The 26276-nt window shown below is 48.6% G+C and overlaps 1 protein-coding gene across 11 annotated transcripts in view; it reads right to left on the reverse strand.

The window, feature by feature from the left end:
- Window positions 1-26276, reverse strand: part of LOC310657502 (uncharacterized protein) — a 126245-nt gene that overhangs the window by 44706 nt on the left and 55263 nt on the right. For 6 of the 11 annotated variants that reach the window (XM_083398163.1, XM_083398164.1, XM_083398167.1 and 3 more), the window contains one exon: window positions 17191-18177. In XM_083398163.1, the coding sequence (XP_083254289.1) occupies window positions 17561-18177 (617 nt within the window). In that variant the 3' untranslated portion in view covers window positions 17191-17560. Of the gene's footprint in view, window positions 1-6771; window positions 7727-10821; window positions 11774-13684; window positions 14672-17190; window positions 18178-26276 lie in introns of those variants that run through there. The other 5 variants (XM_083398160.1, XM_083398165.1, XR_014501805.1 and 2 more) reach the window with 4 other exon arrangements.

Below are 26276 nucleotides of genomic sequence, written 5' to 3' on the forward strand. Positions count from 1 at the left end.
TTCCCTTTAAAAAAAGGGAAACCTTGACAGCTATGGCTTGGAGCCTCTCGCTGCTTCTGCTGCTCCGCCCTTCTTTTCTTCCTTCCCCCCTCCTAGACTTGCCGCCTGAGAAACAGTTTTTATCCAAATGCTATTTTTCTTTTAAACGCAGTGTAAGGTAGTCTCTGTGGGAGTATATTGTATTTAATTATGGGGTATCAGAGTTTTTAAGGGGCTAACCAGGCTGGGATAGGAGGCTTGTTGGTTTCTGAATGTCTGATGTAGATTTTTTCAATTTTGTTGTTCTGTATGGGACAATGACAATAAAGATTATTGGATCCGCTCTGTCTTGGTCCAGCCTTGGACTCACTGGGACTGTGAAAGCTATTGCAGGGCAACCCTCTTGCAAACCCCACATGAGCCCGGCATGAGAAAGTACTGTGGAGAGTGTATTAACTTATGGTCTGTGTGTGGTTTGGGAGCTGCACGGTCAGGGGAAAAACAATGCTGTCCAGGGTTGTAAAGACAGCGGAGAGAATAATTGGGTGCACTCTTCCCACCTTGGATCAAATCTACACTTCCAGGTGCCACAAGAAAGCTGCAGAGATAGCGCAGGATAGTGCGCACCCCGGAAATGATCTCTTTCAGCTTCTGCCTTCTGGAAGAAGGTACAGGGTTATAAAGACTAGGACTAGCCGCCTGAGAAAGTTTCTATCCAAATGTGATTTTGGATAGAAGTCTCTATGGGAGTATATTGTATTTAATTATGGGGTATCAGAGTTTTTAGGGGGCTAACCAGGCTGGGATAGGAGGCTTGTTGGTTTCTGAATGTCTGATGTAGATTTTTTCAATTTTGTTGTTCTGTATGGGACAATGGCAATAAAAATTATTGTATCCGGTCTGTCTCGGTCCAGCTTCAAACTCACCGGGACTGAAAGCTATCACAGGGCAACCCTCTTGCAAACCCCGCGTGAGCCCTACATGCAGGAGACTTCTAGCTGCACATCCAGATGTGCCTCCAAGCCGTTAATTGCTGTTGTTGTTTAGTCGTTGTTTAGCTTTTTTCCCTCCATTTTTTGTTGTTGTCATTTAGTCGTGTTTGACTCTTCGTGACTCCCTGGACCAGAGCACGCCAGGCACTCCTGTCTTCCACTGCCTCCCTCATGCTGGTAGCTTCGAGAACTAACCATCTCATCCTCTGTTGTCCCCTTCTCCTTGTGCCCTCCATCTTTCCCAAAGCGCTAATTAGGAGGTCGTTAAAAACAGGGAAAAGAAAAGCCGTCCCCGTGCACTTCCAGGAGGGATCAGGCAAAGCATGCCCAGGTCTGCCCCAACCTTGCATGTAGGACTTTGCAGATGCTCCCTGCATGCCAGAAGGGAGTAGCTTTCAGCACAGGTAAAGGGACCCCTGACCATTAGGTCCAGTTGTGATCGACTCTGGGGTTGCAGCGCTCATCTCGCTTTATTGGCCGAGGGAGCCGGCGTACAGCTTCCGGGTCATGTGGCCAGCATGACTAAGCTGGTGAACCAGAGCAGCGCACAGAAACGCCGTTTCCCTTCCCGCCAGAGCTGTACCTATTTATCTACTTGCACTTTGACCTGCTTTCGAACTGCTAGGTTGGCAGAAGCAGGGACCGAGTAACGGGAGCTCACCCCGTCGCGGGGATTTGAACCACCGCCCTTCTGATCGGCAAGTCCTAGGCTCTGTGGTTTAACCCACAGTGCCACCCGTGTCCCTAATTAATCAGCTATTTGCCTCAGTGCCTCACACCCCACAAAAGCTTCAATTAGATTTATTTTTAACTGTACAATGCCATCCATAGAAATGCACCAAGGCTATTCCCACTTCAATTTTCCATTTCCATCCCCTTTAAAAAATATTTAAAACAAATTAAACATTTGTAAGTGAAAATGGTTTCAAGTCCATCCGTCCCTCCCCCGCAAACTTTCTGCATTCCCAGTGCAAGGCTTTACATCAGTATTTATGCTGAAGCAAACTGGCAATGAAAATATAAAAAGCTTGTGGCTTTGAAATAAGTGCAGACAAATGATAAAATAATCCTGGATATCAAAGAACACACTGTTTATTTACAGAGTTGTTTCTCTCGTGCATCAGAACCATCAGTTCCCATAGAAAATTCTGCATTTGTCTGCCCTTTCTTACAAAAAATATACATAAATATTATTTTAAAATATACTTTTCACTCCCTCCCCCCCCCCATTTTTATTTTTTACCTAATGTCATCTGCTCTTCCTCAGTAGCATGTTGAATGCCTTCCAACCTGAGGGGCTCATCTTCCAGCGTCATAACTTTTATATGCTTGTTGTTTTTGTCCATGGAGTTTTCTTGTTGAAACAATAGGTTTATTAACATAGTTTTTTTTTTTTTTTTTTGGAAAGGACAGGAAGTCAAGTTTATGTACAAAATTATTGTAGGAAGACTTATATTCTTTTATTGGATTTTTGCTTTGACAAAACTGATTTATGTAAAATAAGGAAGATATGTCTTTGATCTATAGATGTAATTATGGATAATAAAGCATATTTTTTTTAAAAAAAATGTCCCCAGATTCACTGAAAAAAATATGGTAACCATACCCAAGGGTCATCCAGACCAACCCCTGGCCATGCAGGAATGTCGATTTCACCATAAAGACCCTCATGGTGCCTCACCACAGGGTGGGGGTGAGTGCAGAAGGTGGAGAAACCAGCAGCTGAGCAAGGGCTAAGCCCAGGAAGCCCTCCTGCATTGAGCAGAGACAGCCCCACAGTGCTCTTTGGCTGCAGCTTCTCCCCCTTCCTGACCTCCATGCACCGGCTGAGGCTCCCTCTGCAAGCCACCCCCCCCCCCCCAAGGCCAGGAAGAGAAGAGGAGCCAGTGTGGTGTAGTGGTTCAGAGCGGCAGACTCATAATCTGGTGAACCGGGTTCGCGTCTCCGCTCCTCCACATGCAGCTGCTGGGTGACCTTGGGCCAGTCACACTTCTCTGAAGTCTCTCAGCCCCACTCACCTCACAAAGTGTTTGTTGTGGGGGAGGAAGGAAAAGGAGATTGTTAGCCGCTTTGAGAATCCTTCGGGAGTGATAAAGTGGGATATCAAATTCAAACCCTTCTTCTTCTTCTTCTTCTTCTTCTTCTTCTTCTTCTTCTTCTTCTTCTTCTTCCTCTTCCAGGTGACATGGTGCTTCACCAAGCCAAATGAAACCAACCCACCCACCTTCAAAAATCACAACATACTAATTCCATCCCCATTGCAAAGGAAAGAGAGTCCTGTAATGCTCCGAGGAAAGTCCCTAGTGGGAAGGGGTCTCAGCTGTCCCAGCTCATCCTCTCTTCCCAAGCGACAGTGATGAAGAGGGGGAATCTGATAACCCTGACATTCCTAAGCTAAAAATGTTCAAAGAACCTCATGTTGCCGATAGACAGTTGAAACCACACAATAGTACCCAGGCTATACACAGACATTTGCCTAATGCTCCTAAAACTGGTGCCCTGATACTTACCCTTACACAGGAGGGCCAACTTTCCCTACTACACCCCTGGCAAAACAGGACAAATGAGGTCCCTGATTATGAAGTTGGCTGTTTGCTAGCCAGTGATCCCCACTTTGCAGCACATGCCTCCTTAATACTCCCAAAGGCACAGAAGGAATTAATAGCCTCTCAACCATCCCATGAGGGAAAGAGGGACTGACAACCAACAGGCCACCCTCTTTACCTGGAATGTAGCTGGATGCGCTGCATCCATCAGGGATACTTGTCCCACTGACTTTTTATCTCAACATCACACCTTTTGATTCAGGAGACCTGGACCAGGGATGATATATTATTAAAGGGACGTCTTTCTTTTATAAGGGAGGCCAACACTGGGCTTGGGATCACCATTGTTGAGGAGCGAGGGAGGTATGGCGTTGGGGGCAGATACAATAGGCGAAGGAGCTTGAGATGTGGAGATGCTCAAACCCCTTCCAATCTGTGCCCCATTCTGGGGGATAAAGGTAGGGTGAGCAGGGATTACCTACCTCTGTCACTGGTGTTGTCCAATGCCAGGTCTCTAGGCAATAAAACCGCTACCCTACGAGATTTTTTCACCTTGCAGGGGGTTGACCTGGCTTGTGTGACAGAGACCTGGGTGCACGAAGGTGAAACAGTTGCCTTCCATGAGATGGCACCCCTTGGGTTTCTCCATCCTTCACCAGTTGCGGACTGTGGGTCGAGGGGGAGGGGTAGCATTGTTAGTTTGGGAGGATTGCTCTTTCAGGGCTCTGCCAGCACCATCGATCCCCGGCATTGAATGTGTTGGCCTGATGTGGCGCACCAAGGAGAGCTTGGCTCTCTGGCTGGTGTACCGACCACATAGCGCACCGGCAGCCACCCTGTCAGGCCTGTTGGAGGTGGTGGCAGTCTGGGCCTTGGAGTTCCTATTGGTTTTGGGAGACTTCAACGTCGCATGCTCGCGACAGAGCCTCAAGTAGGACACTTATGAAAGCCTATGAGATGGCAGTGAAAGCTGCTAAGAAGTCCTACTTCTCAGCTTCCATTGCATCCGCTAGCTCTCGCCTGGCACAACTTTTTAGAATAATTAGGTTGTTAACGTCCCCAGAGGGACAGCCAAATTTAAATATGAATTCGACTCATAGCTGTGAGGCATTTGCGAGCCTTTTTGCAGAGTGTCTTGCTGCTCCGCCGTGACCTCCCTGCCAATTTGGATACAATAACAGAACTGGAGACCCCTCCACTGTCCTCTGGTCCAGTATTGGACCACTTCGATAGGATACCCCCAGCCAATGTGGACAGACTCCTCCTAGCTGGAAGGCCCACCACTTGCCTCCTTGACCCGTGCCCGTCCTGACTGATTATAGAGTGTGTCCAGATGAGGTGCGGATCCCCCTGGGTTATCATCAATTTGTCCCTCGGTTTGGGGACATTCCCAGGGGAGTTGAAGGAGGCAGTGGTGCGTCCGCTCTTAAACAAAAAACATAATCAGATCCTTTAGATCTATCCAATTACCGCCCGGTTTTCAACCTTTTGTACCCGGGTAAGGTAATTCAGAGAGCAGTTGCTGAACAGCTTAGTAGGTTTCTGGATGAAACATCGGCTTTGGATCCATTTCAGTCTGGCTTCCTTCCTGGTTATGGCACTGAGACTGCTGTGGTCGCCCTAACAGACGACCTCCGTAGACAGCTGGATCGAGGTGTGTCGGGACTGCTGATTCTTTTAGATTTGTCAGTAGCCTTTGACATGGTCGACCATGAACTTTTGGACCACCACCTTGCTGACGCAGAGATTCAGGGCACAGTCTTACAATGGCTGCGCTCTTTCCTTTCAGGTCGGGGACAGAGGGTGGCGCTAGGGGAGCTGTCGCGGCACCCCTTGGTGTGTGGAGTGCCGCAGGGCACAATCCTCTCCCCAATGCTTTTAAACATTTTTATGCACCCCCTTGTCCAGAATTTTGGGCTGGGTTGTCATCAACCTGCTGATGACACCCAGCTTTATCTGTTGATGGACGGCCATCCTGACCTAGCCCCGGACACACTGACCAGATGCTTGGAAGCTGTGGCTGCATGGCTGCATGGGAGCTGGTTGAAGTTAAATCCTTCAAAGACAGAGGTCCTCCGGCTGGGTCGGGGTGACATGGGATTGGGGGGCCAACTCCCATCTCTTGTGAGGGCTCAATTAGTGCCAGCACCTTCCATCAGGAGTTTGGGTGTAACCTTCGACTCCTCCCTCTCTATGGAGGTGCAGGTTGCAGCTACAGCAAAGGCGGCATTTTTCCACCTTCACCTTACTAAGCAGCTGGTCCCTTACCTTTCTCGCCCTGAACTAGCCACAGTAATCCATGCAACGGTCTCCTCCAGGCTCAATTATTGTAACTCACTCTACACGGGGCTGCCCGTGAGACTGACCCAGAAACTCCAGCAGGTGCAGAATGCCACTGCAAGGCTCCTTACAGGGTCCTTGCCGCAGGACCACATTCATCCAGTACTATACCAGCTGCACTGGCCCCCGCTGGAGTACAGGGTCAGGTTTAAGATGCTGGTTTTAACCTTTAAAGCCCTGTACGGCCTAGAACCCTTGTATTTACAGGACCGCCTCTCCTGGTATGCCCTGCAGAGCACCTTACAGTCCGCAGACAATAGTATCTTGGCGGTCCCGGGTCTCAAAGAGGTTAAACTGGCCTCAACCAGGGCCAAGGCCTTTTCGGTTTTGGCCCCAGTCTGGCGGAACGCTCTATTGCAGGAGACCAGGGCCCTGCAGGACTTGACATCCTTCTGCAGGGCCTGCAAGATGGAGCTGTTCCGCCTGGCCTTTGGTCCAGGCCCAGTTTGACCCTGTAAGTTACCTCTTTGGCCCTTTTATTGGCTCATATGGGATCAACATGGATAGCTGGCCCTGATAAATACTTGAGGTTCCCAACCCCTATGGTTGCAATTCATGGGCAGTTATTTCATTTTATCCTGATTCTAATTTTTAAACTGTATTTTAATCAATTGTTTGATTGTGTTTTAATGTATTTGATATTTGATGTTAGCTGCCCTGAGCCCGGTCTTGGCCGGGCAGGGTGGGGTATAGATAAAAATTTACTTCCTTACTACTTACAGGTGGTGGTGGGAGCAGCAGGTTGAAGTGGCCTTCCCCACGGGCAAAAGGAACCCCAGGATGACCCCACAGCTTGGGGGCTACTGCCTACCATAGTCTTGGATTCAAATAGAAATCAAGCCTGGTCTCACTTCATGTCGAGATCCCGGGGCCTGAAGCCCCCTTAGATAATAAAAAAGACACAAATATTTAGGTTAATGGGATAAAATGGGCCATAACTTTATTGGTTACACATGTGAGCGCTTTTGTTTAGGCATTGGGCGAAACCAGACTATATCCTGACTCCTGCCTGTCTGCAGGGAGCCTCCTAAGAATAAACCACCGGTAGTGGGAGCCCTATGATATGATATACATCAAATCGTGGCACCTCCAGGGTCCCCAGGGTCCCCGATGGGGTTGTGGCATGGCCCTAGCCCACGCCCAGGCTTTGGACAGGCACCACACACCCGGATCCCTTTAACGGGATACCCTTAACAAGGAGGGACAAGCAGAGGCTACAATCTCCCCTTCCATAAACAAGACTTACCCAATGCCTAAGTGCCACTCAAGCCCCAAAGGATCGCTGCCAACACCCTCACACCTGCAACCAATCCCTAATGCCCTTGACGATATCAACCAGCCAAACATCACTTCCCAAATCGGAAAGGTGAACGCCGTCATTATGAAACAAGTCCTCCTGGTTGTAAGTAATGTTGGGATGTCGTATCACCCGTCCATTCAAGAGCTTCACCTTATATGCCACCTTACGGTTAATAGCTTTCCTGGCCCTGTCAATTGCCTGCGGGCGGGAGCAACCTCGCCAATGCCGCCTCACCAGCATTTCAGACCAGAATAAGGTCAGGTCTGGGAACAAAACAGCCAGTTTATCAAAGTCGTCTCTCATGCTTATGATTAGGCCATTGCCGTTCCTTTGACCCAGGTCGTTCTCTCCAAGTTGAACAATCAGAGCATCGGGGGGGCCATGCAAGGCAGCTCTGGTCGTCACGATTGGCATAAACTCCTCCCATTTCAAGTCACACCTTGTGCCCCAGGAGACACTGACATTTTCAGGAAGCCCCAGGCAGCTACCCAAGCCAGTATTGATGGCACGCACACGGGCCCAGTGGATAATACAGTGTCCTATGATCCATATGTTTATCACGGGGCAACCTGAAAATAAAGGAGTGACAGAGCGTGATTACCATGGGTTCTTGCAGATATACCTTCGATATGCATCAGATCTCCAGCATCCCATATCCTTGATTCTGTCGGTTGGCACACCCCAATGGGAAGACATCGTGGCAGCACCAATCCTAAAGGAATGCACAGCAAGATCCACAGCCGGGAGACCACAGGCCTGGAGAGCTTTCCGCATCACCGGGTAAACTGGTGTCGAGCCAGGCGAGAGCGATCTTGGTGAATAAGGAAGGTGCCCGGACCAGGACACCTGAAGCAGGGGTATCTCCTGGCATCCTTTACAGGACATGGCCCTTGCGCTCTGATGGCGAGAGTCTGATAAGGGCTCCTTTCCCTGATTTTAGATTGTTGGATGCATATTACCAATTCTAAGACAAATTTATGTCCTCTAATAGTAACCCCCTGGAGGAAATGCCTGGCTCACCCTCATTGACAACTTCGCCTACTCTGAGGGCCCCAGATAATACTATGGCATATACTTCCAAGACAGGCGACACTCGTATTTTAACCAGCCAATGACTCTTAAAACCCTACAGATATGGTAAAGGAGGTCAAAAGTGATCGTTTTTCTACTCTCTGTGTTTGGTGGTTGAAGTCTACCCCAACATTCATCGCCCTGCATACCATAAATGCTGCGCAGGGATCAACAGAAGATACATTTGCTGAAGAAGGCAACAGCAGCAGCTTTGATGGATAATGTTTTAGCCATGCGAACTAGCCTCCAGAGGTGCACGAGGCAATACTTGATCCTCCGTAGGAGGCTGGCAAGGTCTGAGTTAGATTTTGTGCGGAAAGCAATAAAATCGGACCACGCCTTTTTGTAGGATCTAAGCATGGATGGTGCAAGAGGCAGATACTCCCTGCATCACGTCAAGCTTCCAAAAAATGCTCTGGGATTGGCTCTGGTAACTGCTGGGGCTCAGGTGCTAAAAATGGAAAACTATCCATCTGGAACTGAGATAATGCACCAGCCATGTTGTTGTTAACCCCCGGGATAAATTTGGCGGGGAAAATGATGTTAAAACCCAAACACAACAGGACAAAGGAGCAGAGTACTGAGATACTCTAGCAGTCCCGTGCCTAGTGTGTGGGGGAGAAGCACCAGAAGCTTGCTTCTTGTTGGCAGGCAAAGCAAACGATAAAAGACAGCTGCGTATACACAAGATTGCCAGCCACTGAGGTCAATAATGTCTACACTGGCAGGCAGCCCACCTGAATCAAATATTGTCCTCACAGACTGGTAGCAACACCAATCAATATTCTCTACAATAATGGGCAGCATGCACCAGGGAGCGCGGCTTAGTATCAAGAAAGTCTACACCGAGAGACAGTGGAGTACACCTCCGGGGGAGAAGTCTAACAGTGCGCTAGCAACACCGAACTGACCTGCTGGGGCGTAAGCCAAATCATCATCATCATAATCATCATCATAATGGGTTGTCTCAAATGGTTCGCCAATGGAGTTCCACTTGTGCAGCAGGATTGCTTCCTCTCTCTGTGCACCCCTCCCCCCAAAAAAAAAGTGATCTGGAGACTCCACAAACATTTTGGAGCAGTTTTTGAGTGCAGAAGACCATGGGAGAGGAGGAGGAAGTAGATCTAGTGCAGAAGCGGAAGTCTGCTGGGTGAGTGGGATGGCAGCACTAGCTATGACTCATGGCAGGTTTCTGCCCAATTTGCACACACTATTTCCTTTTGGCCACCATTATTACCCAGCTCAATCCACTGGCGCTGCCGGGACCGAAGTCTTTAAGGGGATGAAAAAGAGGGAAACAGCCTGTGAGTGAAAGAGCTCTTATCCCGAGCCATCATTTCAAGAAATGCCAAAAGAAACTGCCTTGACAATTCGCATTGGTCTGTTTCCTGCAGCTGCTTGTCAATCTTGTTTTGCATACTTGACAGACGCCAAAGTCAGGTCCTGGACTGCCATTACCACAGGAGGGGAAGCCCAGCACACAGGAAGAGCAACAAAGGCTATTTTAGCAAAAGAAAACGTAACGCTTAATGAAGTGAACGCAATCCTTAATAACAAAAGATGGTTGGGGAGACGGATGCAAAACACGCAGGAGAGATAAAGAAAAGACTTCTTCGTGCAGCACACCATTAAACCACAGGAGGCAGGAATGGCCACCAAACTAGATGGCTTTAGGAGATGATTGGACAAATTCATGGAGGTGGAGAGGGTGATCGATGGCAGAAGATGCTGGACTAGATTGGACCCCTTAAGGCTGATCCAACAGGATCTTCTTTTTTAAAAAAATAAATAAATTGTATTAGCTTTTCTAAATTACATTTCAATATATGCATTTAAATAACCTTACATCTATGACTTCCCTTCTTCTCCTTCCATGGTTCATTTGGCATATCATAAATCCCTGCATATTGCACATGAACTAAACCATTAGTAATCCATTGCTACATGCACCAAAACTTATTTACACTGTTGAATTTATCTTAATGCTACCAGCGTTTTTAAATAAACACAATTTTCTCCTATACATTCAGTAAACGATTTTCAGCCTCCTCACCTCTGCACTGAAGCTCGGGTTATGGAAAACCTCTCTTCTGATTTTCCACACAATCTGGTAAGATCCAATTCAGCACATAAGACTGAGCTTTTGCAAGGCACGAAGAGAAACTCTCGGACCCCCGGAAGAATTAATCAGTGGGGGTGAGCCCTAACTTCCGACTCGCCCTGCAGCAAACGCCATGCCTTCCCACTTTTTCAGAAATCCCCACCCCAAAGAGCATCCTAAAATAAGGAAGTGGCTGTTAAGGTAAGCCAGGGGCCTTGGTTATATGCCCAGGGACCAGACTGAGTCTGCCCCCTCGCTTGAGCAAGCAGCCAGGATCCACTTCCTGGCCAGCAAGCTCAGCCCAAGGACCTCCTTTGCTGCCCACAAAGTCACCCAAGGGGCCTCCCTCATTGGATCGTTCATGGTGGAGGACGTGCCGGCACTCAATGGCGCCAACCAAGGACAGGGAGCAGAATTATGTGACCATGCACCCCCTGTCCTATGGAACCCCTCCCCCCAAATTCAATGAATAAAGAGACAAGTCAAGTAGTATTTGGGTAAAATCAGGTCATGGCTTTATTAACTACTGGTGTAAGAGGTTTCACATAGACATCAGGGAGAACCAACAATTTCTGGCCCGTCTGCCAGAAGGACTTAATTTGGGGTCAACTGGAAGTGAGCGAGTTCTTGACCTGCATTGAAGAGTAAGTCCTTTGCTGGATTGCACCTGGGGAGTGCTATGGCCCCTAGCCCCCACCTGGGCATCCGGGCAGAAGCATCTCTCCCGGATCCCTTTTCCGGAGGGGTAGGCAGAGGCTACAGCCTCCCCTCAACCCAAGACTACGCCTATCCAATGCATCAACCGGCCCTCAAGTAAATGCTCGCCGCCAAACCGCTCACATCTGAAAACAATACTTTAGGCCTCCCACCAGGTCAGTCAACCAAACATCAAGTCCCTCATCGGAGAGGTCTACCCCATCCTGTCGGAATAAGGCCTCTCGTTTGACTGTGATGTCAGGGTGTCGGATCACCCAGCCACCCAGCAGCTGCACCATGTTCGTTATGTCTTTGTTCACTTTCTGCCTTGTTCTGTCCCTTGATCTGTTCACGGATGCCTGCTGCGGTTCTGGGGTGCCAGGCCTCGGAATAATAGGCCAGCGCTGCCTCTCCAGTAGCTCGGACCAACAGAGGCTGGTCCGTGGGTATTGAAAGTGCAAGGTCTCCAAGTCTTCAGTGATAGCCTTGACTAGTTCATGAATCTTTTGTCCGCCCAGGTCGTCCTCACCCAGGTGAAAGATGATGATATCAGGTGGGCCCACCGTAGAGATCCGAGCAGTCAGCAATGGTAGGAGCTGATGCCACCTCATTCCCCTCTGGCTGATCCACGACAGCTGTATATTCGAGGGGAAGCCCAGGTTGCTGCCCCACCTGGACGAAACTGCGCGGACTTCGGCCCAATACACAACGCTGTGCCCGCAAATCCATACCTTCTTGGTGGCCAATCCTCAAAAAACCAAGAAAATAAACAAGACAGTGTAAGTTCAGGGGCGCAGGTGTGCCCTGGAATGCCATCTCCTAAGGGACTAAATTCTATCTGCTGGTAAGTCCCAATTTGTCGTGATGTGGGGGGTTAGCTGGGAGGCACCAGCCAGGCAGAGGAGGAAGGCTCAGACCCTGGGGAGTGGTGGTGGGGCAGAGAGGAGGAGGAGAGGAACGGTGGGGTGCTGAAGAGGCAACAGGCTTTCTCGAGCCGGAAGAACCAGGCGCAGAAAGCGGTTCAGACTCAGCAAATGTTGCAGAGGAGGAGAGGACAGAGGCTGCAGAAGCATCTCAGGAGCTTGCCCTTCTTACTAGACTAAGTGTTAGCAATTTCACTCATCCGATGCTGTAATAATAATACTAATACTAATACTAATAATAATAATAATAATTTATTTCGCTCACAAGGGTCATAGGAACGTGCAATCCCACTCACCATGACAAGGTGAAGGGAGCACCTACACTCTAAGAATGGCTGCAGTGTTCTTTCTCTGTGATCATTAAACACTCTTAAACTGGTATGGGACACTTAATTGCTTTGTTCTGCTGGTGCACAGGGGAAGAGGGAGCCATTTCCCCGATGCCTGACAAATATTGACAACCTTAGAAGGTGTGAAGAGGGCAACCAAGATGTTCAAGGATCTGGAAACCAAACCTTATGAGGAGCACTTGAAGGAGCTGCATATGTTTAGCCTGGAAAAGAGGAGACTTGAGAGGAGATAAGAGAGATACAGGTAGGTAGCTGTGTTGGTCTGCCGTAGTCAAAATAAAATAAAAAAAATTCCTTCCAGTAGCATCTTAAAAACCAACTAAGTTTGTTATTGGTATGAGCTTTCGTGTGCACGCACACTTCTTCAGGAGATAAGAGAGCTATCTTCAAATTTCTCATGGAAGATGGAGCAAGCTTGTTTTCTCCTGCTCCGTGGGGGAAGGATTCTAGTTACAAGAAAGGAGATTCAGACTCAACAGCAGGAAGAACTTAGAGCTGCTTCAACAGTCGAACAGTCTCCCTTCGGAGCTTGTGGATTCCTTCCTTAGAGGTTATTAATCGGAGGTTGGGTGGCCATCTCTCAGGGATGCTTTAGCCAATATTCCTGCATTGCAGGGGGTTGGACTAGATGGCACTTACTTTTATCTGTCCTGATTCTACCATTATCCAGCTTCCTTACTTCTAGTGCTGTAAGAGAGAGAGAAACCTTTCCCTATCCACTTTCTTCATGCCCTGCATCATTTCATAAACTTTTATCATGTTGCCTCTTCCTCACCTTTTCTCTCAACTGAAAAGCCCCAAATGCCATCCATCCCCCTGGAACCCTGTTTCCCTTCTTCTGAACCTTTCCCATCTTTACAAAATCCTTTCTGAGGCATGACAACCAGAACTGTATGCAATATTCCAGATGCGTTCACACCGTAGATCTGCATGACAGTGTTATGATAGCTGCAATTCTATTTTCCACACTTTTCGTAATGATCCCTGGGATGGAATCTGAAGTTTTCAGTCGCAACTCACTCCACTGACACCTTCATCAGGCTACCCCCTACGAGCCCCAGGGTCTCCTTCCGAGTAAGGTAGCACCATGTGTATTGCTCTGTATGATTAACAATACGTATGGTTAGCACAATTAAGTGTGAATAAAAAATAAAGTTGGGTATCATGAAGGCAGAACTGTACAGGGAAGTTTTTAATGTCTGATGGTTTATTATGTTTTTATATTTGTTGGAAGCCGCCCAGAATGGCAACCCTGCCAGATGGATGGGATACAAATAATAAAATAAAATAGTTGTTATTATATTATTCAGAGATAGGTCTCGGATCTGGATCAGTTGAAGACAGCTATATGAGGAGCCCAGGACTAAAGAGGCAAGACACAAAGTGTGGGATTTAAAGAGGGTCACTTTATTAACTACAGCAGAGTAACTTACAAACGGCAGGCAGGAAAGGAGGAGACACGTGGGCAGGAGTCCGAGTCTCTCCTGAGACTCCAAATTGTGTCGTGAATGGCTAAGCCTACCTTGCAGGGAGGAAGGTGGTCTCCATTGCCCTCCTCTCCCCCCACCGCACCCCTTAAGGTGAGCTCTGGCTGACTCAGGCACCCTTGGAGCCCCACAAATCCAGGCAAGTGACACGGGGCAACCTCAAGAGAGATCCCTTCCTGCCCCACAGGTCCCCCTGGAGCCGCTTAGCAACCTGAAAAGTGATTTGGGGTACTCGCCGGTTTTGCCAACTTCTCCCCTTTCGCAGGAGTATAAAGCTCGGCTTAGTCCTTCTTCCCCCACCGCCGCAGAATATGTGCTTTTATTTCTTTGTGGAGGTCAGAAAGGAAAATATCATTCCCAGCAGCAGACAAGGAAACCCCATCCTTTCTGTAATGTTCATCCCTACCGGGATTAATTTCGGTGTGAGATATCGTTCCGTCCCCCGTTGCAAACAGCGCCATTCTTACTTGTCTATTAAACCATTTCCGCTTTTTGCACAATAGCTTCGTGTTTGCGACGTTAGTCCAGGTTCTCCTGGGCATGATGTTGGACCACAGGATAACGACGCCCGGCCACCTTTGCCTAATCGCCTCCAAATCCTCTATCACTTTCTTAAGCAACTTTTTATACGACACCAACCCAAGGTCATTGCCACCTGCATGCAGGACCACCATGTCCGGCTTCTGCCGGACCACTCCGTCCTGGAAGATTGTGGGCAACAGTTGACTCCACTTCAAATCAATCTTGCCCAACCACTGAAAAGAGGCCATCTGGCTCAGACCAAGGTCAGCTCCCGGACTGTAGTATTTCGCTCTCTGCCTGGCGCCAAGAACAATACTGTGGCCTGCGATGAGGACTCGGACACGCTTGCCTCCAGCCAGGCCTCCTGTTAAAAAGAAACATCGTCAGTAGATTGCAACTCCGGACAGTTCTCTTTCCCCCAGCTTTTCAGAAGCCCAACGGTACAGAAGCCTCGCAGAGGTGTTTCCAAATTGAGGCACAATCCTAAATGAGCAGGCCCAAAGTACCTTCAACACACCCAGCACCAGCTGCTCAAGTGTTTTCTTAGTTTCTGTCCAGAACTGAAACTTCGTAAAAAGATGGCCATGCGAACGAGGCATGAAGATCCCTGGAGAGTTGCTCCAATGCTCTGCATATTCCTCAAGGACAGTTATTGCTCAGGGATCAGCCTCCAAGCGTGGACTTAACGGCACCATCGAGCTCTTCAGTCAGGATTGGACCGCGTCCTCAGTAGAACCCCAGCCTCCAAGAACACCAGACTGAGAAATCACAGGCAGGGCCGGACCACACATGAAGCGGACTGAGGCAGCCTCCTCGGACACTGGAATCCCACAAAGGCACCCCACCTGCTCCTACTGAACACTCACAAGAGCTTGCCACGGCCCCAGCATCTCCTCACTTCTCCTGCGGCAAAGGAGTGCCCCACAGAGATGCAAGAAGCGGCTGTGGCTTCCGGATTCCAGGGAGATCTCACAGACCTCTTGGGATATCTCACTAGAACCTGCAGACACGCGATTCCATAAAGCAAGTCCTTGGTGTAGCAGTGGCAAAGCCTCCCCATTTCATCTCAGGCGGAGAAATGGGACACACCACCCCTGATTGCAGGGCACACTCAGAATGTCCAATTTATGTGATGAAAATGATGTATCGATGGTATGTAACACCGGTGAAATTAGCAAAGATGTATAAGACAAGTAATAAATGTTGGAAATGTAAAGAAACAGAAGGTACATTTTACCATATGTGCTGGGAATGTAAGAAAGTGAAAAGCTTCTGGGAAATGGTATATAATCAATTGAAGAAAATGTTGAAGTATACATTTGTTAAGAAACCAGAAGCATTCTTACTAGGCATTACAGGTAACGAGATAAACAAGAAAGAAAAGAAGCTATTTTTATATGCAGTGACAGCAGCAAGAATACTGATGGCCCAGAAATGGAAACAGGAGGAGCTACCTACGATAGAAGAATGGAGAATGAAAATGACGGACTATGCAGAACTTGACAGAATGACGGGAAGGATTCGAAATTGACGAGATCAGAGATTTACAGAAGATTGGGAAAAATTTATTGAATATTTGCAAAAATTAAGTGATAACCAGATAACGTTTGTAAGTTTTAATGAAGCTCTGTGATGGAAAATGTTAGAATAATTATTAAAAAATAGGATTGAATATATAATCATAATATAATTAATAAGGTAGAAATGTGGAAGAAGTAAATAATAAGGTAGAAATGTGGAAGAAGTAAAATTATGAAGGATTTGCAAACAAATTGAGGGAAGTCTAAAAAGAGAAATAAGATGTAACTAAGATGTATGGAGTGTATAATTTTGTTTTGTATTTGAAAAAATATATATACATATATATACACACACACACACACACATATATATATATATATATAAAAGAATGTCCAATTTAGCTGCCAACTGCCCTGTTCTAAATGCTCCCTGGGTTGATGCTAAGAGTAGCCTGCTGGATGAGGCCAGTGTCCTGTCTAGTCCAGCATCCTGTTGTCACAGTAGCCAACGAGATACCTATAGGACTCCAGCAAAAGAGCCCTCTGCCCTTTTGCAGATTTCACATCCAAGAGGCAAGCTCAGGATCTCAGCCTGCTTGTCTGACCAAAATGCAAACTGTATGTAGGACATTAACAACACTTCCTGCAGCCCAAGGCAGTGAACAATGGCAAACTAAAAGAAATTCAGCAACAACGCTCCTCTAGGCTGCACCAACGTAAGTACAGGGTCCAGATCAAGGGGAGTCCTAGTCTCACTCTATTCTGCCTTAGCTGGACCACACCTGGAATACTGTGTCCAATTCTGGTCACCAGATATAGACAAGCTGGAGGATGTGCAGAGGAGGGCAACCAAGATGATCAAAAGCCTGGAAAACAAGCCATATGAGGAACAGTTGAAGGAGATGGCCATGTTTAGCCTGGACAAGAGGAGACAATGAGAAGATCCGAGAGCCATCTCCAAATATATCAAGGGCCGATTTTAAAATGCTTTCCAGTCTTTGGGCAAAGTATAAAAATCATGGGTTCTTATTTAGAAGTAATGCTAAGGTAGGACAATGTATATTGCTCTGTGCGATTAATAATACATATGGTTAGCACTATTAAGTATGAACATAAAATAAAGTTAGGCATCATGAAGGCAGAACTATATAGGGAAGTTTTTAATGTCTGATGGTTTATTGTGTTTTATATTTGTTGGAAGCTGCCCAGAATGGCAACCCTGCCAGATGGATGGGATACAAATAATAAAATAAAATAGTTGTTGTTATTATTATTATTATTCTTCAGAGATAGGTCTCGGATCTGGATCAGTTGAAGACAGCTATATGAGGAGCCCAGGACTAAAGAGGCGAGACACAAAGTGTGGGATTTAAAGAGGGTCACTTTATTAACTACAGCAGAGTAACTTACAAACGGCAGGCGGGAAAGGAGGAGACGCGTGGGCAGGAGTCAGAGTCTCTCCTGAGACACCAAATCCTGTCGTGAATGGCTAAGCCTGCCTTGCAGGGAGGAAGGTGGTCTCCATTGCCCTCCTCTCCCCCCACCGCGCCCCTTAAGGTGAGCTCTGGCTGACTCAGGCACCCTTGGAGCCCCACAAATCCAGGCAAGTGACACGGGTCAACCTCAAGAGAGATCCCTTCCTGCCCCACAGGTCCCCCTGGAGCCGCTTAGCAACCTGAAAAGTGATTTGGGGTACTCGCCGGTTTTGCCAACTTCTCCCCTTTCGCAGGAGGCTAAAGCTCGGCATAGTCCATGTTGCCCCACCGCTGCCGAATATGTGCTTTTATTTCCCTCTGGAGGTTAGAGAGGAAAACATCGATCCCAGCAGGAGACAAGAAAATCCCATTCTTTTGGTAAAGTTCGTTCCTACTGGGATTAATTTGGGGGTGAGATATCATTCCGTCCCCCGTTGCAAACAGCGCCATTCTCACTTGACTATTAATATATCGCCGCTTTTGGTACAATCGCTTCATGAACGGTTTAGTGCATGAGGCACTCCTGGGCAAGATTTTGGACCACAGGATAAAGATCCCCGGCCACGTTTGCCTAAATGCCTCCAAATCCGCTACCACTTGAGAAACTATATACCCACTGTCCATAAACCTCATTTCATAGTCGTCCAAGTGCAGAACCACAATGTCCAGCTGCTGCCAGACCACCGGGTCCTGGAAGATTGCGTGCAACAGATGATTCCACCTGCAACTCTTCCTGCCCAACCACTGAACAGAGGCCATGTGGCTCAGACCCAAGTCAGTTCCCAGACTGGAATTTATCGCTCTACGTCTGGCCTGAAGAACTGTACGGTGGCCTGCGATGAGGACTTGGACACGCTTGCCTCCATCCCAGCCATCTGTCAACAAAAAATATCATCAGTAAATTGCAATTCCGGACAGTTTTCTTTCCCCCGGCTTTTCAGATGCCTATCAGTGCTTGGTAAGATGCTAAACATGACCTGTTTATGTTTTGTATGCCTCTCAAAGGTGTTTCCAGGTGTACTGCAGTTGGGGCCACCGTAATCCTAAATGAACAGGTCCAAAGTACCTCCAACACAACCAGCACCAGCTGATCAAGTGTTTTCTTAGTTTCTGTCCAGAACTGAAACTTCGTAAAAAGATGGCCATGCGAACGAGGCATGAAGATCCCTGGAGAGTTGCTCCTACGCTCTGCATATTCCTCGAAGACAATCATTGCTCAGAGATCAGCCTCCAAGCATGGGCTTAACGGAACCATCGAGCTCTTCGGTCAGGATTGGACCGCGTCCTCAGTAGAACCCCAGCCTCCAAGAACACCAGACTGAGAAATCACAGGCAGGGCCGGACCACACATGAAGCGGACTGAGGCAGCCTCCTCGGACGCTGGAATCCCACAAAGGCACCCCACCTGCTCCTACTGAACACTCACAAGAGCTCGCCACGGCCCCAGCATCTCCTCACTTCTCCTGCGGCAAAGGAGTGCCCCACAGAGATGCAAGAAGCGGCTGTGGCTTCCGGATTCCAGGGAGATCTCACAGACCTCTTGGGATATCTCACTGGAACCTGGTAGTCACAGATGTGCGATCTCAGAATGCACAGGAGTGGCAGTGACAAAGCCTCCCCATTTCATGTAATAGTAACAATAATTTGTTATTCATACCCTGTCCATCTGACTAGGTTCCCTAGCCATTCTGGGAGGCTTCCAGCACACATAAAAACATAGTAAACCAACAAACTTTAAAAGCTTCCCTATACAGAACTGCCTTCAAATGTCTTCTAAAAAACATATTGCTGTTTATCTCCTCGACATCTGGTGGGAGGGTTTTCCACAGAGCAGGCGCCACTATTGAGAAGGCCCCTGCCTGGTTCCCCGAAACCTCACTTCTCGCAGTGAGGGAACTGCCAGAAGGGCCTTGGCGCTGGAGACACTCCTTCAGGTATACTGGGCTGAGGTTGTTTAGGGCTTTAAAGTTCAGCACCCACACTTTGTGCTTTGAAGTGTATTGGGAGCCAATGACAATTCTTTCCGGACCGGTGTTATATGGTCTTGGCGGCTGCTCCCAGTCACCAGTCTAGCTGCCGCATTCTGGATTAGTTGTAGTTTCTGAGTCACCCTCAAAGGTAGCCCCATGTAGAGCGCATTGCAGTAGTCCAAGCGGGAGATAACCAGAACATGCACCACTCTTGTGAGACAGGGCACAGGCAGAGAGGATCTCACATGGAGCTAGTAGACAGCCACCCTGTGGAATTGATCTGCACCTCCATGGACAGCTGTGAGTCCAAAATTATACCCAGGCTGCGCACCTCATATCTGAGGGGCAGAGTTATCCCATTCAGGACCAGGGAGTCCCCCACAACTGCCCACCCTGTCCCCCCAAAACAATACTTCTGTCTTGTCAGGATTCAGCATTAGCCACTATTCATCCTCCAACCCTCTCAACACAGGACTTTCACTGGTTTCACTGGTTCTGATTTGAAGGAGAGGTAGAGCTGGGTATCAATGGCATACTGATGAACACCCAGCCCAAACCCCCTGATGATCTCTCCCAGCAGCTTCAAATAGATATTGAAAAGCATCGGGGAGAGGACAGAACCCTGAGGCACCCAAGTGAGCACCCAGGGATCCGAACATTCCTCCCTCAACATCACTTTCTGGACATGGCCCAGGAGGAAGGAGAGGAACCACTGTATAACAGTACCCCCAGCCCCTCTAGACGGTCCAGAAGGATGTCATTGTCGATGGTGTCAAAGGCTGCTGAGATATCCAGCTGAACTAGGAAACAGCTCTCACCTTTGTTCCTAGGCTGCCGGAGATTATCAACCAGTGCGACCAAGGCAATTTCAGTCCTATGATGAGGCCTGAATCCCAACTAGAAGGGATCCAAATGGTCCGCATCTTCCAGGCGTGCCTGGAAGTTGTTCAGCAACCACCTGCTCAATCACCTTGCCCAAGAATGGAAGATTTGAGACTGGGTGATAGTTGGCCATGATGGCTGGGCTCAAAGATAGCTTTTTAAGAAGAGGTTTAATAACTGCTTCTTTAAGTGGGTATGGGAAGATTCCAACGCGGAGGGAAGCATTCACCACCCTGCACAGCTCATCGCCCAGCCCTTCCCAGCTCTCTTTATGAGCCAGGATGGGCAAGGATCAAGGAGACAGGTGGTCAGTTTCACTTGTCCAAGCAGCCTCTCCACATCCTCAGATGTAACAGACTGAAATTGTTCCCATGCGACATGACTAGGCAGAGCTCTGGCACTCTCCCACCCCAACCCTGCCCCATTGTGGGGTCTACCTCCCTCCGAATCTGATTTTTACCTGCAAAAAGCTTTGTGAAGTCATCATAGAAGACCTTGCAGTCCATGCTGGACTCAAGCTGGTGAAGGTGGATCTGTAAAACTTCAGACCACCTGGAAGAGTCTCCTGGAACTATTTTCTGCAGATGCAATAGAGGCGGTGAAGAAGGTCCTCTTTGCCATCGTTATCAAAACTTGGTAGGCTCAACGTTGAGCTGTAACCCGTGTTCAGTCTGATTCAGAGTGGGTTTTCTGCCACCAGCACTCTAGCCATCATTTGATTGCCCTCAGCCCAGGGGAGAACCATGGGGTCATCCAGGCTCCATGCAATCGGAGTGGGCACTTCGGAACCAGACAAGTCAACAACCCTAGTTAACACAGCATTCCAACAAGCCACCAGTAAATCAGCTGAAAGGCCATCAACATGGGATAAAACATCCCCTACCACTCTCTGGAAACTATCTAGATCCATTAAGTGGCTGTGACGGACCATTCTAATCAGTCCCACTTCCCTATGCAGGGGATGGTAGCGGAGAAGTCTAGTTGCAACAGGAAGTGATCCCACATAGCACTTCTTTTGTTTCACTTTTAGTGTCAGATCACCCACATCCATAGAGGTGAACACCAGGTCCAAGGCATGTCCGCCACTATGAGTTGGACCAAACTTATTCAGGTACAGCCCCATGAAGGCCATGCTTTCCACAAACTCCCAAGCAGCACCATGTAAAGTCATGTTGGAATGGATGTTAAACTCACCCAGGACCAAGATGGGTGGCTCCAGGAAAACATCCGACGTGACCTGAAGCAGTGTGAGCAGGGAATCCTTGGTGCAGCGGGGAGGTTGGTACACCAATAGCAATCCTGTACTGCCTGTGCTGCCCCTATTGCCCAACTTTAGAGAAGTGGGTCTTCCTAATAAGGACGCCCAATGAAAACAAAGGACTTCCTAAAAATCACTGCAACCCCCCCTGCCCACCCACAGGACCTGGGTTGCTGTGCATAAGGGAAGCCTGGCAGACAAGCACCAGCAAGAACATGCTCATATGCCTCATCCAACCAAGTCTCTGTTACACATTCCAGATCAAGTCCTCCATCCATGATCAAGTCATGGACGGCAGTGGTCTTCTGGATGATTGACCTGGCATTGCACAGCAGCACCTGAAGGTCATGTGGGACACCCTTGTTGATACCTGTAACCTTCTGGTCAGGACCAGACCCGGAGGCAGGGATAGTCTCCAAACAACGAGTAAACCTGCCCCCTCGGTAATGACATGGTCTGGTTTTAGCGTAACTCCTCCTCCTGCCCATGATCACGGAAATCGGGTGTCCCAATAAATCCCCCCTCCCCCCGTAGAACCTGCCCAAGCCATCCCATTGGCTAGGACTCACTCCCTGAATCTATCCCCTTAAAAACAGATTTCCTCATAAAAACCACAAAACAAACCTATTACTAGAAAATAATAAGAGAAACAATGCCACTTGCGGAAATGATTCCCATAGATTACGCACTGAATAATGCAGCCTCATCTGGAGACACAGAGTGCTTCCCCATGATGGCTGGGAGGGGCATTCCTTCTCCCATCCCGCCATTTTCCTAAGCCTAATGTCAGATGAAACATTTGCAAGCATTTTGGCCTGAACCAGTAAATACAAAGAGACACCTTACCTCTTAACTTTTACCGCTTTTTAACACTAGGGCCCTCCCAGTTTGTTTTGGGCCCCACTCATCAAGCAGGCCACACGCTGGATCTGATCTTTGGGGCTGGCATAGATGTGATCATGCTGCCCCCTGTGGAAGTGCCATGGTCTGATCACTACGCTCTGAAAGCCAAGACTGACTTCCCACTCCTCCCCTGCTCGGGTGGCAAGCCTATTTGGGCTCGCCCGCGAAAACTGATGGATCCTGATAGATTCCGACAAGCCTTGCAGGACCCTGCTCCTCCTGACAACTCATTAGATGACCTTGTAGAGGACTGGAACAACTGGCTCTTGGCAGCCATTGATGAGATCGTGCCTAAGCGCCCTCTGCAACCCCGTCGAAACCAGGCCCCTTGGTTTACTGAGGAGCTTCGGAAAATGAAGTGGGATCTTGACGGCTAGAGCGAGTATGGCGACGGACTCGTGACGGAGCCTCAAGAACATCTTATAGGACGCTTATGAAAGCCTATGAAAGCTGCTAAGAAATCTTACTTTGCTTCCATTGCATCCGCTAGCTCTCACCCGGCACAATGTTTTAGAATAATTAGGTCAATAACGTCCTCAGGAGGACAACCAAATTTAAGGACAAATTCGACCCACAGCTGTGAGCTTTTTTGCAGAGAAAGTCCTGTTGCTCCGCCGTGACCTCCCTGCCAATTTAGATACAGTGACTGAACTGGAGGCCCCTCGACTGACTTCAGGTCCAGTGTTGGACCATTTTGATCGGATACTCCCTGCTGATGTGGATAGATTCCTCCAAGTTGGTAGGCCCACCACCTGCCTCCTTGATCCTTGAAGAAGAAGAAGAAGAAGAAGAAGAGTTTGGATTTGATATCCCGCCTTTCACTCCCTTTAAGGAGTCTCAAAGCGGCTAACATTCTCCTTTCCCTTCCTCCCCCACAACAAACACTCTGTGAGGTGAGTGGGGCTGAGAGACTGTGACTGGCCCAAGGTCACCCAGCAGCTGCATGTGGAGGAGCGGAGACGCGAACCCGGTTACCCAGATTACGTGACTACCGCTCTTAACCACTACACCACACTGGCTAATCAGCCCATCTTGGCTGATTAGGGAGTGTCCAGATGTCGCGCGGACCCCCCCTGGTTGAAATTATCAATTTGTCCCTTGACAAGGGGACATTCCCAGGGGAACTGAAGGAAGCAGTGGTGTGTCCACTCTTAAAGAAAACTTCACTAGATCCCTTAGACCGATCTAATTATTGCCCAGTTTCAAATCTTCCACATCTAGGTAAGGTAATTGAGAGAGCGGTTGCTGAACAGCTTGGTAGGTTTCTGGAGAAAACATCGGCTTTAGATCCATTTCAGTCCGATTTCCGTCCTGGTTTTGGGAACGAAACGGCTCTGGTTGCCCTAACAGATGATCTCCGTAGACAACTGGATCGAGGCGGGTCAGGACTGCTGATCCTTTTAGATTTGTCAGCAGCCTTTGACATGGTCAATCATGATCTTCTGGACCACTGCCTCGCAGACGTGGGGATACAGGGCATAGCCCGTAACTGGCTGTGCTCTTTTATCTCTGGGCGGGGACAGAGGGTGGCACTAGGGAGGGAAATGTCGCACCACTGCTTGGTGTGTGGAGTGCCGCAGGGTGCAAACCTCTCCCCGATGCTTTTTAACATCTTTATGTGCCCCCTTGCCCAGATTATCCAGAGCTTTGGGCTGGGCTGTCACCAATATGCTGATGACACTCAGCTCTATCTGTTGATGGATGGCCACACCGACTCGGCCCTGAACACACTGACCAGATGCTTGGAAGCTGTGGCTGGATGGTTTCGTGGGAGCCGATTGAAACTAAATCCTTTGAAGACAGAAGTCCTATGGCTGGGTCGGGATGGCATGGGGATGAGGGACCAACTCCCTTCTCTTGCGGGGGCCCAATTAGTGCCATTGCCTTCCGTTAAGAGTTTGAGTGTAATCCTTGACACCTCCCATTCCAAGGAGGTGCAAGGTTACAGCAACAGCCAGGCCAACATTTTTCCACCTTCGCCGCATCAAGCCGTTAGTCCCTTACCTTTCCCGCCCCGACCTGGCCACAGTGATCCATGCGACAGTCATCTCCAGGCTTGACTACTGTAATTCGCTCTACGCGGGGCTACCCTTGAAGCTGTCCCACAAACTCCAGCGGGTGCAGAATGCTGCAGCGAGGCTCCTCACGGGGTCTCTGCCATGGGAGCATATTCACCCAGTGCTTTTCAAGCTGCACTGGCTCCCGGTGGAGTACAGGGTCAGATTTAAGGTGCTGCTTTTGACCTTTAAAGCCCTTCACGGCCTAGGACTCTCGTACCCACGGGACCGCCTCTCCCGGTATGCCCCACGGAGAGCCTCAAGGTCCATAAATAGCAACACCCTAGTGGTCCCGGGCTCTAAGGAAGTTAGATTAGCCTCAACCAGAGCCAGGGCCTTTTCAACTCTGGCTCCGGCCTGGTAGAACGCTCTGCCTCATGAGACCAGGGCCCTGCAGGATCTGATTTCTTTCTGCAGGGCCTGTAAGACAGAGTTGTTCCGCCTGGCCTTTGGCTTGGAGCCAATTTGATTCCCTCCCCCTCTTTCGTTTTCCTTTCTCCTCCTGTGATGAGGCTGCATTTTAATATTTTATTGTTTCAATATTTGAATGTTGTTTTTTAAGTTTGTTTTTAAGTTGTAATGATTCAACTTGTTTTTATTATTGTTTGTAAGCCGCCCTGAGCCCAGCCTTGGCTGGGGAGGGCGGGGTATAAATAAAAAAATATTATATTATTATTAACGTTCCAACTAGTAGTCCTGTCGCCAAATATGCAAGTTCTACTCCCCAAGTTGCTCAACAGCTATAGGTCATATATGTTACCACCCCTACCCCTAATCTGAACATTGAAAACTGATGGAATCATATAATAGTAGAGTTGGGACCCCAAGAGCCAACTAGTCCAACCCTGCAATGCAGGAATTTCAGCTAAGCATCCATGACAGATGGCCATCCAACCTCTGATTAAAAACCTCCAAGGAAGGAGAGTCTACAACCTCCCAAAGGAGACCGTTCCACTGTTGAGCAGCTCGCCCTGTCAGAAAGTTCTTCCTGATGTTGAGTCAGAATCTTTCTTCTAACTTGAAGCCACTCGTTCAGGCCCTACCCTGCAGAGAGGGGGGAAATAAGCTGGCCACAGCGAAAGAGAAAGTAGCTTGCTGTGGACCCTGCTTAAATACCCTCTGATCCCACCCCTAAATTGGCAACATCTATTTTGCCCCAGCAACAGGATCCAAACAGGCCCATTAATACCAACCTGCCTACTTACCACAGAGTGTTTTGACCGTCCCCATCCGCAACACGTGCTCTCCTTTATTGAGAACACGCTTTGCGTGCTGAGGTCCCCCAAAACACCCTTCCCCAATAACTCACACATCACACATGATTTTTGTTTAAGGTTTTTGGCATAAATTTTGGCCACAACTTTATTAATCATACAAATTATGAGTGGTTGCTTAGGCATTGGTTATGACTATCTGTCCCCCCCCGCCTGGGGACAGCACTGACTCCCGGATTCCAGCGGAAGCCAGTGTGGAGGAACAAGATCAGGGATAACTGGAGCTGCGGCACAGACCCTCAGCTTCTCCCCGCATGCTCCTAGGGGCTTACACGGCCCAAACCCGATTCCAGGGGTTTGGACGAAAGGATGGTAAGCCCCTGAATTCCTTTAATGGAATTCCCGTGCAGCAGCAGCTTTTGAGGGGCAGGCACAGCCAATCCATACCCCTCCTCGAACCAATTTAAACCAATGCCTAACCGCCACTCGAGCTCTTACGCTCGCCGCCAACCACTCACAAACCCAACCATTCCTTCAACTTGGCCACCACCGAATTCAACCAAACGTCATTCCCAACTGAGGAAAGATGAACCCCATCCATCCTAAAATATTCAACAGCCTGAAATGTAAGAAGAGGGTGAGGAATCACAAGCCCACCCAATTCAACCACCAATTTGCTCACTGCGGAGT

Source organism: Podarcis tiliguerta, assembly GCF_965153285.1.
Source record: "Podarcis tiliguerta genome assembly, chromosome: 9".
Lineage (NCBI taxonomy): Eukaryota > Metazoa > Chordata > Lepidosauria > Squamata > Lacertidae > Podarcis > Podarcis tiliguerta.